Below are 19,819 nucleotides of genomic sequence, written 5' to 3' on the forward strand. Positions count from 1 at the left end.
AATAAATAATGGACACCATTTTTGGACTCCTTGCAATTTTAGAAATCCACAGGAACTGAAATGGGTGCAATCGAAGCTTTCTAGGTCGATTAGTGGGTTTCGGTCAAAATCCACTGATGGACCTAGAGAGCTCCGATTGCACTCATTTCCAGTTTCTATGGATTTCTAAAATTACAAGGAGTTCAAATATGATGCCCATTATTTATTTTGATAATTTATAGATGTTAACAAGCAAAATCAAAGAATCGGCATAAAAGCCCACGTTGGGCCTGATATCATTCCATATCAGGCCTAATGTGGGTTTTTTTGTCGATCTTTAGTTTTGCTTGTTAACATCTATAAAAAGCCAAAATAAATAATGAACACCATATTTGAACTCCTTGCAATTTTAGAAATCCATAGAAACTAAAATGGGTGCAATCGGAGCTCTCTAGGTTCATCAGTGGGTTTTGACCGAAACCCACTGATCGACCTATAAAGCTCCGATTGCACTCATTTCAGTTTCTATGAATTTCTAAAATTGCAAGGAGTTAAAATATGATGCCCATTATTATTTTTGGCACTCCTAGTGGTGGACCAGAGGTTTTGAAAATCCTAAATCTCTCTTTATTTTTATTTTTTTTTGTATCTAGGCCTGATATCTCCCCATATCAGGCCCAATGTGGGCCTGATATGAAGAGATATCAGGGCCAACGTGGGCATGATATCTCTTCATATCAGGCCTAAACAAAAAAAAAAGAAGAATTAAGGATTTTCAAAAGTATTCAACAGATATAATTAGGAGAACTAGAGAAACACATAGAACATGATTTCATGTCATTTCAAACTCTCTATATCCATCTACCGATTTTGCCCGAAATATGTGAAAATCGGTCGATGTACCTAGAGAGCTCGGAATGACATGGAACTAAGTCCTATGAGTTCATCTAATTCTCAAGATTAAATACATGACCTCAATTATTTATTTTGGCTTTTTATAGATGTTAGCAAGCAAAATCAAAGAATTGTCATAAAAGCCCAAGTTGGGCCTGATATGGAATCATATCAAGCCCAACGTGGGCCTGATATCATTCCATATCAGGCCCACGTTAGGCCTGATTTGAGTCCATATCAGGCCCAATGTGAGTTTTTTTGCCGATTCTTTAATTTTACTTGTTAACATCTATAAAAAGTCAAAATAAATAATGGACACCATATTTGAACTCCTTGCAATTTTAGAAATCCATAGAAACTGAAATGGGTGCAATCGGAGCTCTCTAGGTCCATTAGTGGGGTTTGATCGAAACCCACTGATCGACCTAGAAAGCTCCGATTGCACTCATTTCAGTTCCTGTGGATTTCTAAAATTGCAAGGAGTCCAAATATGGTGTCTATTATTATTTTGACATTCCTAGTGGTGGACCAGAGGTTTTAAAAAATCCTAAATCTCTCTTTTTTTTTTTCCTTTTTTCTTTTAGGCCTGATATGAAGAGATATCATGCCCATGTTGGGCCTGATATCTCTTCATATCAGGCCCAATGTGGGCCTGATATCTCCCCATATCAGGCCCAATGTGGGCCTGATATGGGAGATATTAGGCCTAGTAACAACAAAAAATAAAAAAATAAAAAAATAAAAAAAAGAAATAAAGAGATATTTAGGGTTTTCAAAACCTCTGGTCCACCACTAGGAGTGCCAAAAAAAATAATGGACACCATATTTTAACTCCTTGTAATTTTTCTAGGTCGATCAGTGAGTTTCGGTCAAAACCCACTGATGGACCTAGAGAGCTCTGATTGCACCCATTTCAGTTTCTATGGATTTTAAAATTGCAAGGAGTTCAAATATGCTATCCATTATTTATTTTGGCTTTTTATAGATGTTAACAAGCAAAACAAAAAAATCGACAAAAAAGCCCACATTGGGCCTGATATGAGCTCAAATCAGGCCTAACGTGAGTCTGATATGGAATGATATCAGGCCCACGTTGGGCCTGATATGATTCCATAACAGGTCTAACGTAGGCTTTTATGTCGATTCTTTGATTTTGCTTGTTAACATCTATAAAAAATCAAAATAAATAATGGACACCATATTTGAACTCCTTGTAATTTTAGAAATCCATAGAAACTGAAATGAGTACAATCGGAGCTCTCTAGGTCCATCAGTGGGTTTTGATCGAAACCCACTGATCGACCTAGAAAGCTCCGATTGCACCTATTTCAGTTCCTGTGGATTTCTAAAATTGCAAGGAGTCCAAATATGGTGTCCATTATTTATTTTGGCTTCTTCAAATGTATTAAAATGTGATTAAAAATTGACTAATGTTATTCCTATCTTCTGCCGACAGAGAAGAGAGAGAAGAGAGAGAAGAAAAGAAAAATAGTAGAAAAAGTCAAATTATCAGGAGGATAAAATAGGAAATGTATTTAAAAAAGTACGCTCTTTGGTAAATATCAAAGTAATGTACGTCTTTTGGTAAATTTAGATTTCCACGTGCGCTCTTTGATAAATTAGAATTAACATAAAAACATAATAATCTTATTTGAATTTTTTTTTTCATATAATCTAGATCCAATCTCTTACTATCTGATCAATCATGGAAGGTCCGATTCATAAAAATTTTATTGATTAACAGAATAAATCAAGAAAGGTAAATCGATCATAATAGATGATTCAACATCATCATACAGTTTGTCAAACTCGTTATAATGTATGTGAGATTCGAATCTTCTACCTGGAGAGTTCGTCCTAGGTCTTGCTATCGCATTGTCGACTATATGGAGGGGTGTATCTAAGAAATATCAAAAAAATTTGACAAATATGTAAAATGAAGACTTAAATCATTAAATGTGTATTTGGTTGCTGCTTTAGGATTTCACGCGACTCGAGGCCATGGCTGTCTCTTTCCTCCCCGCTCGAATCCTCCGCCTTTATTTTGCTTGTCTCTCATTCGGCCTCGTGCTCGTCCTCTTCCTCCTGCACGGTCCGAGGAAGAAAGGGGAGAGTCCAGGTCAGGTGGTCTTGCTGATGAGCTCGAGCTGGCTTCCGGCCAAAACAGCTGCATCGCTCCGCCGCTTGAGGTTCTGTTTCTCATCGCAGCGCCGGATCCTGAAGCCAAGCCGAGATTTTGGGAGGAAAGGCCGGGACTTGGCGACGGGAATGTGACGATGGAGGCTAGCATTTTGTGCGGATTGGCTCCCGTGGCCCAGAAGGTCGATTCTTGGCCATTGTCTCTTCGTTGATTCGAGTTTTCTAGGTTGGATTTTGTTGAGAGGCGCAAGGGTTTCATGATCTGAGTAGGGTTTTGTTTCATCCATCGAGATGGGAACTTCTGCATCGAAACCATCTAAAAATGGCGTTTTGCTTCTCTGCAAATATCGCATAGAGCATACCAAGCAGGTCATTGATTCGAGGTATGCTCTATCGGCAGCCCACCTCTCTTACATCCAATCTCTTCGCAGCTTTGGGGCTGCCCTCAGGCAGTTTGCAGAGGCCGACCTTTTGGTAGAATCAGCACTTTCTACTTCTGAAGTCGACAAATCTCCATCACACTCTTCTTATGCATCGCCATCACCTTCTCGGTTTGTCGAGTGTGTTGGTTCGCCATTAAGTGCAAGTCCATTGACACCTACAGCTGCCAATGTGAGCTATATGAGGGCAACAGGGGCCTCCTCTATAAATGTGACACTTGATCATCAATCAGCAAACCATTTTGTCGGCAAGGATTCTCTTACTTTCCCCCTTCCGCCGCCACCGCCACCACCTCCTCTTGATGCCAATTCATCATGGGACTTCTTTGATCCCGTCGGAGTCGCTGGCAAAGTTAGCATGCCAACTACAGAATGCCATCAGACTTCAAAAGTTAGTAGGATGGTAGGTTTGATACAGATAAAGGAAGCAGAAGTTGCTCCATTCAAGGAAGAGTCACTTGATATCTACAAGGAGAAGATGACCAATCATGAACCCCAGTCCACTGATTCGGTACGGGAAAAGAGTCATAAGGACAGAGAAACAGAGCTGCCGAAGGAAATATGTCCTGAAAGGGAAGATTTTTCTGAGTTCATTACACATCGAGCTAAAGATTTTGTGTCCAGTATGAGGGACATTGAGAACCGATTTCTTCGTGCTGCTGAAGCTGGCGATGAGGTTTCAAGGATGCTTGAGACAAAGAGGATCAAGCTTGGCATCTCTACTGAGATAATAGGTGGATAACTTGTTTTCCATTAGTTTTACTGCATTGCTGATATCTCATTTGTGATAGTCATGAAATTCTTGGTTCCACAGGCAAACCTCATGCTTACTCAGTTCTGGTGATATTAAGTCAGGTTTGTTGTACAGGAGAAACTTCTCAGAAGTATAAAGGTTAGAAGTAACAAATTTCATGGAAGATCGTGCATTCTTACGTTAACGTAACATACAGTTTACTGATAATTTACCTTATTGCTTTTAACTTGATGGGTTGCTTAGATTCTAACCAGAATGCTGTGAAAATCATCACTTGGAACCGTTCCATCTCCTCTCTCTCATCATCATCCAAAAGTCCTCTTGCAACAGCTACAAATGATGATGCCGGAGACGCTTGTAGTGATTTTGTTGATGAGTTTTCTATGATATCGGGAAGCCATTCATCCACACTCGAAAGGCTATATGCATGGGAACGGAAACTATATGATGAAATCAAGGTATTTGGTTTGAAATGATTTGAAATTACAAGTTTCACCAGTTGAATAATCATACACTTTTAGTAATGACCTAGTTTACATGATTTGATGTTGCGCTTAGTATGCCAATTAGTTATCGAATTCCCAATTGTATGAACTAATTGCTACTCGTTTTGCATAGTCACATTATTGTATCTTCTGTTATTTCAGGCTAGTGAGCATATCAGGAGGACATATGATCAGAAGTGCAACTTACTCAGGCATCAAATTGCTAGAGATTCAAGTGCAGCAGTAATCGACAAAACCAGAGCTGTTGTCAAGGATCTGCACTCTCGATTGAGGGTGGCCATTCATTCAGTTGATTCAATTTCAAAAAGAATCGAGAAGATGCGAGATGAAGAACTACTTCCGCAACTGATGGAGCTCGTACAAGGGTATGCTTTTATAATCCTTCATTTGTGATATCAGTACGCTGAAAATCGTCATGCTAAGCATACACTGCAAAAGTGATTTTTACTAAATCATACTCCTTTATTTGTTAATTACAACAATGGCTATGAGTAGATTAAAAGACCCGTACTTCAACCTTTTGCAAATAGATCACAATCTCAAAAACAAGTAAGAAAAAAAGGTTGTTACACGTGCTCTTTTCACAATCACTTACAACAAGTATAATTAGATAGAAAAAAATGAACTCAATAAGAGTAAAAGTTGTATAGAATTTGTTGCTAGACTTCTCCAATCACTTGCTCTTGTAATACTCAATTTGTATTAATTATGAAAATGGTTCAATGTGATGTGCAAATGTAAAACGCCTTTAATCATGTGAAGATTTCTCTCAATATTCTAGTTGATGTTTTGCTATCATAAAAGGACACCCTTTTATAAACAAATGTGCAAGGATTAAAGAATAATAAAGATAAAAAGTCAAACTTTATCGATGATAGTTGATAAGGTCGTATGCAGTTGTGGTGATAAGTTAGGGGTGAGCAATTGGTTAATAAACGAACCGATTAAACCCTGAGCCCTAAATCGAAACAGAACAAATAAAAAAAAAATTTTGAACTAACCAAACTTTCCTATGAAAATCAAACAAACTGAACTAATAAAAAATTCAATTAATTCAGTCATTAATTTTTTCATCATAAGTTGACTAATGATTATCAATCGAGTGTTAAACATTATAAGTCATAGTTCGGGGTAGTTATTGTTGGATCGAGTCGCACGCGAGAGAGAGAGGGGGGGGGGGGGGGGAATTATGTTGTTTTAAAAACTTATTCTTTTTGAATTTTAAAAGATGAGTATGCAACGAAAAACTAAGTAAGAAAACGAACACAATTAAACACGGTCGGTTTTACTTAGTTCGAAGTCTTCGGCGACTGCTACTCCAATACCCAAGTTCCGCGGATCTATCGATGGGTAATCCACTAAAATACCTCTTCCGGTACCTCTGGAAGAGGGGATCGAGTACAAAGAAGATAGTCGAAGTGTAACATGCTACACTTCCCTTTTTCAGTAATTAAGTATAAGGAAATAACGTCGTTAGGGATCGAAGTGAAAAATGCTCATGTGTCCGTGTCGGTTTGCTGGCTGCGATCGAAAGTCTTCGGAGTAGTAGTCGGGCACAGCAGCTTCGTAGCAGGAAGTTGGAGCAGTTGGAACCTCCAATGGACGCACAGTAGCTCGTATATCAGTTGTATATTGATGCTTGGTCGAGACTGACTTATAAAGGGCATGGAAGGCGCCTTCCATAGCCATTGAAGGCACCTTCAACGTGGTAAATCTGATCCTGATTTCGCTATGCCTTATCTGCGACGGGGTCCAAAATTTATCCCTTGGAAGGTGCCTTCAGGCTATTGAAGGCGCCTTCCATGAACAGTGCGAAGGCGTCTTCCAATGCTTGAAGGCGTCTTCGGGTACTGTTCATCCGAATCTTTTTGCTCCTTTTGCCCTGCAAGTTGTGTTAGTTCAAATCTAAAACATCTAACCTGTAAAACAAAGTTAGCACAATGATAATAAGAAGTAATAATAAGCTCTTGTCCTCCCAGGACCAAGAACTAGTCAAGGTCTTAGATTAGGGATCCAAAATGGACCTAACCTGGACCGACGCTTACTGTCCCTTAACCGGGATGCGTCCTCACCGAGTCACTCTCCTCCAGTGACTTACCTTTACTTATCTGTCAAATATTTAGTCCTTCAGACCTGTTTGGATTTTCTCTGGCCTTGCTTAGTATTTGATCAAGTTGATCTACTAAGACTTGCTTGCAACACTGAGTTAGCACCACATATATAAAATGGTAAAGACAAAACAGTGTTAACATTATTAATAATTCGCTGGTCCGGTTGACCGCGCGCACATATTACCTAGGGTTGCCTTCCCCTAGGGATGCCCAACTTCACTCAATAGGACTTCCATTACCTGGCTTCACTCATCAGGACTTCCACCACCTAGCTTCACTCACTAGGGTTCGGCTTCACTCATCAGGACTTCCACTACCTAACTTCACTCACTACGACCCGGCTTCACTCACCAGGTCTTCCACTACCTAGCTTCACTTACTATGGCCCGACTTCAGTCACCAGGACTTCCCATACCTAACTTCACTCACCAAGATTTCCACTACCTAGCTTTACTCACTAGGGTTCGACTTCACTAACTAAGACTTCCACTACCCAGCTTCACTCACTAGGACTTCTCCTTACCTTACTTCCAATTAGGACTAGTCACTCAGTAGACTTCTCACTTGCCTATCCTTGGTTAGGACTTACCCTTGCTAGTCATCTAGTCCTAACTAGACTTTTCTCTTCCAAAGATCAAGTCTTATTTGGATCAGCCTTGGTTAAACTGACCAAACTAAGGTATATTGTCAAACATCGAAACCCTAGAGGTCGATTGCACCAATAATCTCCCCTTTTTTGATGTTTGATAATTTTTTTAAGTTAAACTTGGGTCTTTAAGGGTTAATTCTCAAAGTTTGAGAGATTTCGAAAAGTTTGGGATTAGAAATATTCTTAACTTTTCTAACTTAAATCTTAACTTTTCTAACTTAAGATCATTCTCCCCCTTTGACACACATCAAAAAGACATAACCTAAAGGTTACTCTCCATTAGATTTTGCACTAACAATATTATTTGAAAGACATAAGTGTTTTAAAAACATAATTAAGATGTAATTTTCTAGAGTAGTTGTTAAAGGGGACTTTCAAAATAATTTTTCAAGGTGGTATTGTAGACTAATTTTTAAAGTTGGTTTTTAAGTTAACTTTTTAAGCAACTTTTGACATTCAATTTTCAAAATATTTTTGAAAAGAAAAAAATTCTTCTAGTATTTTTCAACGATATGTTGCACACAATTTTCAAACATAAAATTTTATAAGAATTTTGCAAAATATTTTTCAAGGTGTTTTCAAAGCAATATTCCAAATAATGTTAAGAACTAAGCTTAGTTCTGCAAAAGAGTATTTTTTAAAAGATTTTCAAAGTAATTTTAAATGGACTTTCACATATTTGTAAAACTGATTTTTGTAAGAATTTTGAAATTTATGTTTAATCTTTCAATCAAGACTTCCCCTCAACTTGGCACACCTTTAGGAATCATTGTTAACTATAAGGAAATTGTCTTGGGGGGTTGAATCCAAATTAAAAGAATATTTAAGCTATCTTTAGAATATTTTTTAAAAAGATATTTTAGAATAATTTCAAAAGTTTGAAAGAAAAATATTTTTCAAATACTTTTGTTAAAGAGTTTTCAAAATAATTTTTAAAAAGAAATTTTCATAAGGATTTAAAAATACTATGTTGATTAAATTTGTCTTTTAAATAAGTCTCTCCCTTAATCTGACACTTCCTTAGGAAACCCTTATTAATCACCTATGTGTCAGGGTCTACAAGTTTATAGTTTGACTTTAAAGGACCAAGTCACTAAGTGTTGGTCAACAATCATTTTAAAGAGTGTATACTAATTGTAATCATGACTCAATTTTCTTTTCCTAGCATCTCAACCTTTCTAGATTTTCAAACATGATAATTTTGCGTGTTTAGAGAGATGCTTAATATGTATTATCCAAGGTAGACATAATTTGATTTTTTTTTGTTTTTAAATTCTAAATTAAATAATCCAAAATTAATCATGAATTTGATTAATTAACATCTTGAATCATTAATTAATCATGAATTATTTAGTTATTTTGAATTTAGAAATAGAATTTTAGTTTAATCTTGAGTTATATTTAAGTCAAGTTGTTTTCATATTAACCGATTAATGAATAGATAAGATGTTAATGTATTAAGTTAAGATTGAGTTAATAATTAAACATCTGATTAACTTATTAACTATAATTTAATCTTAATTTGAATTAATAAATAAGTTACAATTATTTTTAGATTAATAGTAAACATTGAATTAATTATTGAAAGTAATTAATTTTATTCAGTTGATTAATTTACACTAGTATTGGTTTGATTAATTGATTAGAATAATTAAAATTCATATTATTAAATGAAATATTAAATTGGGATTAACTAATTAAAATTTGGGTTACTTGATTGTTACTTAAATTTAGATAAGTTGATAAAATTTGAAATAATTAACTAAGGTAAATATTATTGAAGTTTAAATTTAATTTATGTTTGAATTTATTTAATTAAGTTTAAGTCTTAAGTTTTAAGTTTTAAGTTTTAATTTTAAGTTAGATTAAGTTTTAGTTGATTATTTGTTGAATCAAGATTTGTGTTTAAGTTAATTAAATTAATTAAACTTTAAGTTTATGATTTCATTAAAGGTTTTTTTTTAAAATAAATAAAAAAAATTAAATATTTTTAAAAGGATTTTAAAAGAATTTTAAAAATAATTTTAAAAGAAGTTTTTAAAAGAGATTTTTAAAAGAGATTTTTAAAATGATTTTTAAAAGTAATTTTTAAAAGATTTTTAAAATAATTTTTAAAAGTTTTTTTTAAAGTAATTTTTATAGGTTTTTAAAAAGAATTTTTAAAAGAATTTCCAAAAGAATTTTTAAAATAATTTCCAAAAGGATTTTTAAAATAATTTTTTAAATATTTTAAAGTGATGTAATACGTTAGTTAACATATGTTTAATTCAATTTTGATTTTCGGGTTAAATTAAATGTATATTTGAATTTAATTTAATTTACTATAATTTAATTTTAGGTTAATTTTAGTTTAATTTATTTTAATTTATAATTTGAATTTGAATTAAATCCTTAGTTATCTTGCCCGATCTATATTTTCAATTAGGAAATCCTATAATGTTGTGAGATGAATTAGGTTGAATTTTAGGGTTAAGTTTAACTTTGTGTTAGATTCAAGTTTAACTTTGGGTTCAACAAATAGATATTATTTGGATAAACTTCTGAGATGTGGTGAGTCACCCGGACATCATTAGAGTAATCATGTCTTCAAAATTTTTCAAATAGTTCTATCCACTGAACTTAGTATAAAACTCTGGTTTAACCAGTTAAGATTCGTAAGGGGTAGCTTCAGTTAGTTCCATTAAGCCAAATGCATCAGGTCGAAGTCATATCTTCTTAGACATGCATAGATAGAGTTTCCCTAACCTACTATCATCCAAAACTTCACCAGTACCATTGATCAAGTTAAACTTTTGTCCCTTTTTAGACTAGTCCTAATTATCCATCCGGATAAATTTATTGATTTTGAAGGTGCCAACTAGTTTGGAGTCTCCCCCCGGAATATATTCTTGGGTTTTAGGTTTTGGGTTTGTGTCGATTTTATTTTATTTTTATTAATTAGTTTCATAATTAAAAAATAATTGATTATAATTTTGTTTATGAAGTTTAAGTTTTAAATTTGATTTAGACTTGTAACCCAAGTCTAAATTTTGTATGTTGATAAAATCATTAATAATTTTTTCTAGTTTATTAAGTTTATCTTTCAAAAAGTTGTTTTGTTTTCTAAGCTTCTAACGTTTGAAGATAAATTTTTAAACTTTAAAACATTATATGATGACTTTGAGTTGTTTTTATTTAGATTTGAGTTAACTTTATTAGTTAAATTGTTTGAGTTAATTGATTTGTTTAAGTGAGCAAGCATATCTAATTCTTGAGGAGAGCCTAAACTTGAGCAATAGTGGTTGTCTAAGTTATTAACACGTAGAAAAAAAATAGGATTTTCATGTACTATAAACTTACTAATCTTTGCTCCCCCTGGATCCATGGGCCTTCTTTATGGGCATTGATGTTTGTAGTGACCCATCTCTCTGTACTTGAAACATTGGATGTGCTCCTTTCCTTTTTGGACTTTTGATATTGATTTCTACTTTAACTCCGATTGTGTAGTTTGAGTCTTATAAGTGGGGCATTTACTTTTGTAATGTCCTCTTTCATTGTACTTAAAGCATGTTATATAATCTTTAAGTTTTAAATTTACAAATTTACCTTTTGAATCCTTGTTAGGATTCTCCATCTTGTCCACTGTCATTTCAGATTCGGATTCTGACTTTTGTTCTAACTCTGATTCAGATTCTTCTACCTCCTTTGCTATTAATGTCATGAAGCTGGTTTGGTCTGATTCTCCTAAGTTTAGTTTTGAGGATGACTTTGAATATTTAAATTCAGATCCGAGCTTGAGTTCGACTCGATCTTCTAGTTGTGACACATCCTCGTGAAGTTCGTTTAGCTAGGTCTAAAAGTCGTAGGCATATTTGAATTCTCCGATTCTGCACACAATTTTATTAGGCAATAACTCTAAAATAAAGTTTATTACCTTTTGGTTTGTTTCTGAATTTTGAGTAGTTCTTTTCAATGCTATTTCACAGTCGAAGTCGCCTATCATGATGAAGCATTCCATTTGCATCATCCACAGATTGAATTCGTGCCTCATGTACATTTCATATGGAGGTGGTTCATTGACATTTCGCCCGAGCGTCTCTTTGTGCTCCATTTCAAATATCTCGCAAGAAAATAAGAAAGAATGTCTCAAGACTAGGTCTTGGATTAGTAGAGTCTGAAGTAAAAAGGAAAAATCGAAGACTCGAGTGGTGTTGCATCAACTTCGAATAAAAATCGAACAAAGAAAAGTTATTTGAAGAGGTAAATTTTACCGATTCAAATAGAATGCGAAAAATTGAAATCCAAAGAAAATAAAATAATTCCCCCTAGCTTGATTGGTGGTTGCACCAATTCAGAGCAGAATCTCGCTCTGATACCACTTCTTAGATCGAGTCGCACATGAGAAGGGGGGGGGGGGGGGGGAATCACGTGGTTTTGAAAATTTGTTCTTTTTGAATTTTAAAAGATAAGTACGCAACAAAAACTAAGTAAGAAAACAAACACAATCAAACACGGTCAGTTTTACTTGGTTCAGAGCCTTCGGCGACTCCTATCGATGAGTAATCCACTAAATTACCTCTTTCGGTACGTCCGAAAGAGGGGATCAAGTACAAAGAGGATAGGCGAAGTGTAACACGCTACACTTCTCTTTTTCAATAATTAAGTACAAGGAAATAACTTCGTTACCGACACGTAGGGATAGAAGTGAAAAATGCTTGTGTGTCGGTGTCAGTCTACCGGTCGCAATCGGAAGTCCTCAGAGCAGTAATCGGGCGCAATAGCTTCGCAGCAAAGTCACAGCAGGAAGTTGGAGCAATTGGAACCTCAAATGGACACGCAGTAGCTCATATATCAGTTGTGTATTGATGCTTGGTCGAGACTGGCTTATAAAGGACATGGAAGGCACCTTCCATAGCCATTGAAGGCGCCTTCAACGTGGTAAATTTGATCCTGACTTCGCTGTGCCTTATCTGCGACGGGGTTCAAAGTTTATCTCTTGGAAGGCGCCTTCCATGAACAGTGCGAAGGCGCCTAAGGGTACTGTTCATCCGAAAGTTTTTTGCTCCTTTTGCCCTGCAAGTTGTGTTAGTCCAAATTTAAAACATCTAACCTGCAAAACAAAGTTAGCACAGTGATAATAAGTAGTAATTAGTTCCTGTCCTTCTAGGAGCAGGAACTAGTCAAGGTTTCAAAATTAGGGATCCAAAATGGATCTGACCGACGCCTACTGTCCCTTAATTGGGGCGCGTTCTCACCGAGTCACTCTCCTCCAGTCACTTACTTTTACTTACCTGCCAAACATTTGGTCCTTCAGACCTGTTTGGATTTTCTCTAGCCTTGCTTAGTACTTGACCAAGCCGATCTACTAAGACTTGCCTGCAACACTGAGTTAGCACCATAGATATAAAATGGTAAAGACAAAACAGTGTTAGCATTATTAATAATTCGCTGGTCCGGTCGACTGCGCACGGTCAACCGGAAATCAGTCGATCACATATTACCTACTGTTGCCTTCTCCTAGGGATGCCCAGTTTCATTCACTAGGACTTCCATTGTATGACTTCACTCACTAGGACTTTTACTACCTAGCTTCACTCACCAAGATTTCCCCTACCTAGCTTCACTCACTAGGGTCCGGCTTCATTCATCAGGAGTTTCACTACCTAGCTTCACTCATAGGGCCTGACTTCACTCACCAGGACTTCCCCTTGTCTAACCTCCAGTTAAGACTAGTCACTCAGTAGACTTCTTACTTGTCTATCCTTTGGTTAGGACTTGCTCTTGTTAGTCATCTAGTCCTGATTAGACTTTTCTTTTCCAAACATCAAGTCATGTTTAGATCAACCCTTGGTTAAACTGACCAAACTAAGGTACATTATCAAATATCGAAACCCTAGAGGCCGATTGCACCAACAATTATATCTCTAGACTCTGGTTCAATTTAATCGGATAAATCAATATCTTAAGCTCTAAACTCGAAACTGAACGGAAGCTATATTTAAAAAAAAAAATTAAAATTTTGAATTAACCGAACCGCTTTAGTTCAATTCGGTTCGACCGATATTTTGCTCAACCCTAGTGATAGTTAGCATCCACTATCTACCTCATAGTAACAACAAAGTGAAGATCCATGTACTGAATTTCTATGTATTGGTTATCATTGTAGTGCAATTATGCAGTATTTTGCATGTCTTTATTCACAATATTTTCTGCCAATACCGATATACGAGCACAATGACATTATTTCATATTTAGATCAATGCATTTTTAATCCAAACCTACCTTTGTTCTGTCTAGTGTCTATAGTGTGCAATCATATAATCTAAAACTAGATTGGTGATCTCTCAGGTTGACAAAGATGTGGAAAGCAATGCTCGAATGCCATCACACACAATTCATCAAAATATCATTGGCTTACCATGCGAAGACCTTGGCGGCCGCAACACAAAGTGAAGTTTACAAACAGGCTTTGATTCACCTAGAACGCGAACTTGAATACTTTGGCTCCCGCTTTCTGAACTGGGATGATGCTCATAAGTCCTACGTGAAAGCACTCAATGGCTGGCTTCAAAAATGTATTTTGCAACCACAGGAATGCAGAAAAGGAAGGAAGAAGCCTCTCTTTCCACCTCGTCAAGCCATTTCTCCGCCGATATTTGTAGTTTGCAGTGACTGGCTTTCAGGGCTCAACTCACTTCGCGCTGAAGAACTCCTTGATTCTATCAAGGGCGCTGTGTTGGTTATTCACAATGCATTAGAGCATCAAGTAGAATGCAAGGAGCTAGGCAAAGTGCCCGATGAACCGGAAAAAATTGGAGTACCCGAGAGCAAGGAAGATGGAAATTGTGAGAAACATTTAAACTTGGATGATCTGCAAGCAAGCTTGACGAGGGTGTTTGATAGGCTGACAAAATTCTCAGAGGGTGCCCTGAAAGTTTACGAAGATGTTAAGCAGAGCAACGAGATTGCGAGTGTTGCTTATTCAAACACAGGGATGAGGTACCTGCTTTAGATGCTCCTCTCACATGATTATGAAAATCTGTGTAGTTATAAATGAGGAACTGCAAATTCTTTTGTTGGTTCAGTCAGTCTAATGCTTTAGTGTGGTTTTTGTTTCAAAGTTTGAGGTTTTCACTAATTTGAGATGAACTATCGATTGGCCTTAAGATCAAGGAGTCTTGGATTAATGCTTGATACACCGATCGAAGATCGACTTGCGAAGGATCTCCCCTAACTAGGTCTCTTGGTGGTGAATGTCACCTCAATGGAATCAATCATTAGATAGACTTCTATGTATGCATACAATGAAACAACTCTATCATCTGACTATCAATTCGGCTACATTGTGGAGGTAATATAGAAAGTATATGCATTTGTTTGTTCATAGTTGTGTCCATACTCATGAGGTTGACATATGATACCATCTTCTACGGAGTTTGGCCGATGGCGACTAATGCTTCGATGCTTCAACCATTCATCCAAGTTTGGCATTGCCCATTCCGCGCAAGTCTAGAACCAAACTAGCATTGCCATTCGGAACCTCAATGGAATCAACCATTATTTAGACTTTTCGAGGTTGTGTATGCATTGGTTTACTTAATCCAAAAACTAAATTGCTTACAAAAATAATTGAGCTATTAAGAAGTTACATATTGCTTGATTAAATACAACTCGCAAGTCCTCGTCATCTCATCTCGGTGGTTTACTTGAGCAATAAATTATGTTTCTCGTAACATAACATGATTCTCATAAAATTAAACATTAAAATCACATTATTAGAACATATTACTATAATGAGGTTGGTCTAAAATTATAGATTCTTTTTTTAAAAAAATATTAATATTTATTTTGATATTTTACTAAAATAAATATATTAGTTTTTTTTATTTAATAATTAAAATTTTATGACAATTGTAATAAAACAACCAATTTAGGATCAGGTGTTATTCGTAGGACATTCTTCAATGGCCACACCCAACCGCTGGCTGCCACGTCACATTACTGAAGCATTTTACCCACCGTTCCAACTCTATCACGATCGCTTCCTTCTTCGCTACAAAATTCCAAAGCGGAGGGATCGATCGGGGAAAAGCGAAGCAGCAGGAGGAGGAACCCTAGGAATTCTTCCCCTGATCCGTCGTAGTATCTTGTAAAGCCCTAGGAAGCGCGCCTGGATTGAGGCCTGCGGAAGTGGATGGTGATGGGCGCGACGGGGTCGAAGCTGGAGAAGGCCCTCGGCGAGCAGTTCCCCGAAGGAGAGCGCTACTTTGGGCTGGAGAACTTCGGCAACACCTGCTACTGCAACAGCGTCTTGCAGGTTTTTCTTTCCCTATTTTAGCTATTTGGATATCATATTATCATTTGTGTTGCTTGATTCGTTAGTTTGGCTGGCTTCTTCTTGATGGGAATTGTAAAAAGAATGACTTTGTTAGTTTGGTTGCATTTCTTGCGCTTCTTTGCTCCAAATTTTTACTTGGGTATGCAATTAGGCTTAAAATCGATGTGTAGTTTGAATTCTTGTTGTTATGCAGCATCTTCTTTGACGCAGAAAATGAAAAGAAATTTCCCCCCATATACACTTAGAAATGAGGATAATATATGCTGAAGGGTAGTACGTGATAATTTTGTCAACCAGATGGTGTGGTGACCATGACAAACTATATATATATATATATATATATATATATATATATATATATATATATATTTGAATCTTCCTCTAGTGTGATACAGAAGTTATTTTATAACCATGGAGACTAATGAAACAAGAACAATTGATTCATTTAAGAACCTTTGTCTACAAGTAAGTCCCGTCATCCTGATCTTGTTGATAAATTGGAATAATTATGGATCATTGTGTGCAGGCACTTTATTTCTGTGTCCCATTCCGTGAGCAATTGCTGGAGTATTATGAGAACAAAAAGAGCCTGGTAGAGGCAGATGAAAATCTTCTGACATGTCTGGCAGATCTGTTTTCCCAGGTATGTTATTGATTAGTGAATGTGATTTACCTCCTAATAATTATTGTTCTAGTTACTTTTGTTTATACATTTAAAAGGTCTCTCTCCCAGGTATTGAATGCCTCTTAAAGTTGTAGCTACTATTGAAGTCTTTGAATTTTGTTTCTCACCGGTGCTTCTTCTATAGTCTATATACGCTTGATTGACAAACATTCCTAACTATGCTATTGATTGACCTGAATTACACACACTCAACTATTTATGCTGATGCTATCTTCATTTAAATTTTTTGATAATTTTCTCACTGTAAAATTTCTCCTCACATACATTGGCCATATTTTTGCAAAATCTGATACAGATCTGCTCTCAAAAGAAGAAAACTGGCGTTGTCTCTCCTAGGCGCTTTGTACAAAGAGTAAAGAAAGAAAACGAGCTCTTCCGCAGCTATATGCATCAGGTAAATCAGTTTTGAAGCTCTCTATATTAAACTTTGTCGATAAGTTAATATAAATATAATCTTCTATTGGTATGGATAAAGCTAGCTCTAATTGGCGAAATGTTCTAGCTTATTCAGAGTTCTCTCTGGGTGTTTGTAGGATGCTCATGAGTTTCTGAACTTTTTGCTAAATGAGCTTGTTGATATTCTGGAGAAAGAGTGTAATAATGCAAAGTCTTCCCCGGATGGCTCATTGACGTTAGCTCAAGTTGCAAATGATACAAACAATACTCTAGCCAATGGTGTAAAGAAAGAACCCTTTGTTACATGGGTTCACAAAAGTTTTCAGGTAACTCAAGTTAACGTCCTCTGATAATAGTAGTTACATGTAGAAACCCTGAATCCTGATCAGTTACAGACCACCCCTTTGTTGTCTACCACCATTTCCACATTTATTTATTCAGGGCATTTTAACGAATGAAACGAGATGCCTACGATGTGAAACTGTTACTGCAAGAGATGAGACATTTTTTGACCTAAGCCTTGACATCGAGCAAAACAGTTCCATAACAAGTTGTCTCAAGAATTTTAGCTCGACAGAGACTTTAAATGCAGAGGATAAGTTCTTCTGTGATAAATGCTGCAGGTGATCTATCTACATGGCTTCTATATTTAAATTATGCTCATTTGCCTTGGGATTCATGGTACTTGTTTTTACCTTCTTTTTTGCATTTATTCGCATTGCTGACTAACAATCTGCAGGTGATACTTTTTTGTATATCTAATATGTAAATCAGAAATGCTGTGTTCCATTTCTTTACATTGCCATTAGGGATGAAATTCTTTTGGTCTGTTTACTTGTGTGAATAAAAGAGAGGAAGAGCTGAGATTCTTTCTAGATGTTCATGTGTTTTTCTTTCTTTTAGAATATATGTTTAGTTAATATGATGAATGATAATTATAAGATGATGATAATGATAACAATTAAAAAGGACTTTGTACTTGGTAGTTGAAAGAATGTTATATCTAGGAACTTGGTTTAAAGCTTTTAAAAAAAATATATTTGCTAAAGTAAATGTTAATCTTTCAAATGCTTAGTTGAATTTAAATATAATATCTAGGCTGTCAGGATCAACGTCCCTTGCAGAAACAGTAAGCACAAATAGGATTGAATCGTAAGTTGGTAAGATCCTAATGCAATTCAGATCCCATATGGGAATTAGATCGATCAGGTTGTGGGATCGTAAGATTTGAATCACCATCTTGACTATCATGGTGTCAATACACATGCACACACACTTGGATGTGATATCTCTTTTCATTGTGTCTACTGAATGATTCATTAATTTCATTCCCTTCCCTCCTCTTCCGTCCCTTCATCCTTTCAAGTTGAAAAGCTGTTATGTTGTCAAGGTATATTTTTCGTTAGCATAGTGGGGCTATTGAAGTAAGAAAGAATATTAAATCAACTTAACTTTTGACCAATGGGAGATGTCAACTTCATCTCCTTGAACTTCAAAGGCTTCATCTTTAGAACTTAATATGTTAGATCCTTGATGAAATAGGTGAACCATGCCTTTGTCGGTTACATGTTGATTTGGTACCTCATTTTGATTTTGAGGTCACAAATGTATATATATTTAGTGAATTAGTAGAATATAGAGATGTTGATTTGGACTTGGTAGAGGTTTCATCATCACACATTTCCATCAATGACCATCTCCATTTTTCACACATTTTCATATTAGAATGTGATGTCTACAGTAGTATTTAAGCAGGATAAAGATCTGCCATCGATGAGTATTTATCTTGCTTCATCTTATGATTATGTGCAACCGATAATTTGTCTTGGTAATTGACGATGTGAGTATTTTCTGTGTCAGTTTGCAGGAGGCTCAAAAGAGGATGAAGATCAAGAAGCCCCCAAACATCCTAGTAATGCATCTCAAGCGCTTCAAGTACGTTGAGCAGCTCGGCCGTAACAAGAAGCTTTCCTACCGGGTTGTCTTCCCTTTGGAGTTGAAGCTCAACAACACCATAGAAGATTCCGACATCGAGTATTCACTCTTTTCCGTTGTGGTTCACGTAGGAAGTGGTCCCAACCACGGTCACTACGTCAGTCTCGTTAAGAGCCACAACCATTGGCTGTTCTTTGATGACGAAAACGTGGAGATGATTGATGAATCCGCTGTGCAAACCTTCTTCGGGTCCGCGCAGGAGTACTCCAGCAACACCGATCACGGGTACATCCTGTTCTACGAGAGTCTCACTAGCAGGAGCTGAAGAGCAATGAACATACAATTTTCAAATTTGTGGGCTACTTCATTCCTCAATGAGAAGAAAAGGATGCATATAGTATATTGTTGAAGCTCATGCTCTCTTTCGAAATAACAAGGAACTTACATGAACACGAAACTTCGATACGAGAGAGATTGTTGTATGACAATTGAAATTTATTTTCTTTTTTTTGTTTAAATTATGATAATTTTTTTTTGGAAGGAATATTTATTGTAATGTATTGTTAATGTGATGAGCCTTTACTTGAATCCTTCATAGTGAAGAAAAACCCTTGTTCTTTTTTCTTCAATGTTGTTGAGATCCGATATGATTTGTGTACTAATAGTTAGAGAAGAAATCATGCTTTAGATCGTGATATGAATGTCGGTTTCGATGCGAAGGCGAATGCAATGATGAATGTTGTGCTTAGAGTCCTTAAGGATGAAGAAGACTTGGTGCCATGGAAAAGCTTCATGGAGTGAGACTAAGTATGAGTTTTGTGTTGTAATAGGTTTAGTATTATACTAGAGATACAAATACTATAACACAAAGGTATATTACAAAACTATTTCTTATTAATTAAAATTATAAAATAAAAATTTCAAGAATATATATTTTAAAAAATATATAAAATCTTTGAGAAAAAAAATCTCATTGTTAAAAAAAAAAATACTCAATCATTTTAGTATAAAAGG

The 19,819-nt window shown here is 35.9% G+C and overlaps 2 protein-coding genes across 2 annotated transcripts; both read left to right on the forward strand.

Moving 5' to 3' along the window:
• Nucleotides 1-2,864: 2,864 nt before the first annotated feature.
• Nucleotides 2,865-14,617, forward strand: LOC122024998 (protein ALTERED PHOSPHATE STARVATION RESPONSE 1-like). Its single transcript, XM_042583750.1, has 5 exons — nucleotides 2,865-4,186; nucleotides 4,267-4,344; nucleotides 4,450-4,664; nucleotides 4,854-5,077; nucleotides 13,800-14,617. Exons 1-5 carry the CDS (start codon nucleotides 3,304-3,306, stop codon nucleotides 14,461-14,463), a joined length of 2,064 nt encoding a protein of 687 aa, XP_042439684.1. The 5' UTR covers nucleotides 2,865-3,303; the 3' UTR covers nucleotides 14,464-14,617.
• Nucleotides 14,618-15,480: 863 nt separating this feature from the next.
• Nucleotides 15,481-19,434, forward strand: LOC122024302 (ubiquitin carboxyl-terminal hydrolase 4-like). Its single transcript, XM_042582900.1, has 6 exons — nucleotides 15,481-15,768; nucleotides 16,316-16,432; nucleotides 16,770-16,868; nucleotides 17,008-17,196; nucleotides 17,312-17,493; nucleotides 18,731-19,434. Exons 1-6 carry the CDS (start codon nucleotides 15,646-15,648, stop codon nucleotides 19,128-19,130), a joined length of 1,110 nt encoding a protein of 369 aa, XP_042438834.1. The 5' UTR covers nucleotides 15,481-15,645; the 3' UTR covers nucleotides 19,131-19,434.
• Nucleotides 19,435-19,819: the final 385 nt, after the last annotated feature.

The sequence above is a fragment of the Zingiber officinale genome, chromosome 9B, assembly GCF_018446385.1.
Source record: "Zingiber officinale cultivar Zhangliang chromosome 9B, Zo_v1.1, whole genome shotgun sequence".
Classification (NCBI taxonomy): Eukaryota; Viridiplantae; Streptophyta; class Magnoliopsida; order Zingiberales; family Zingiberaceae; genus Zingiber; species Zingiber officinale.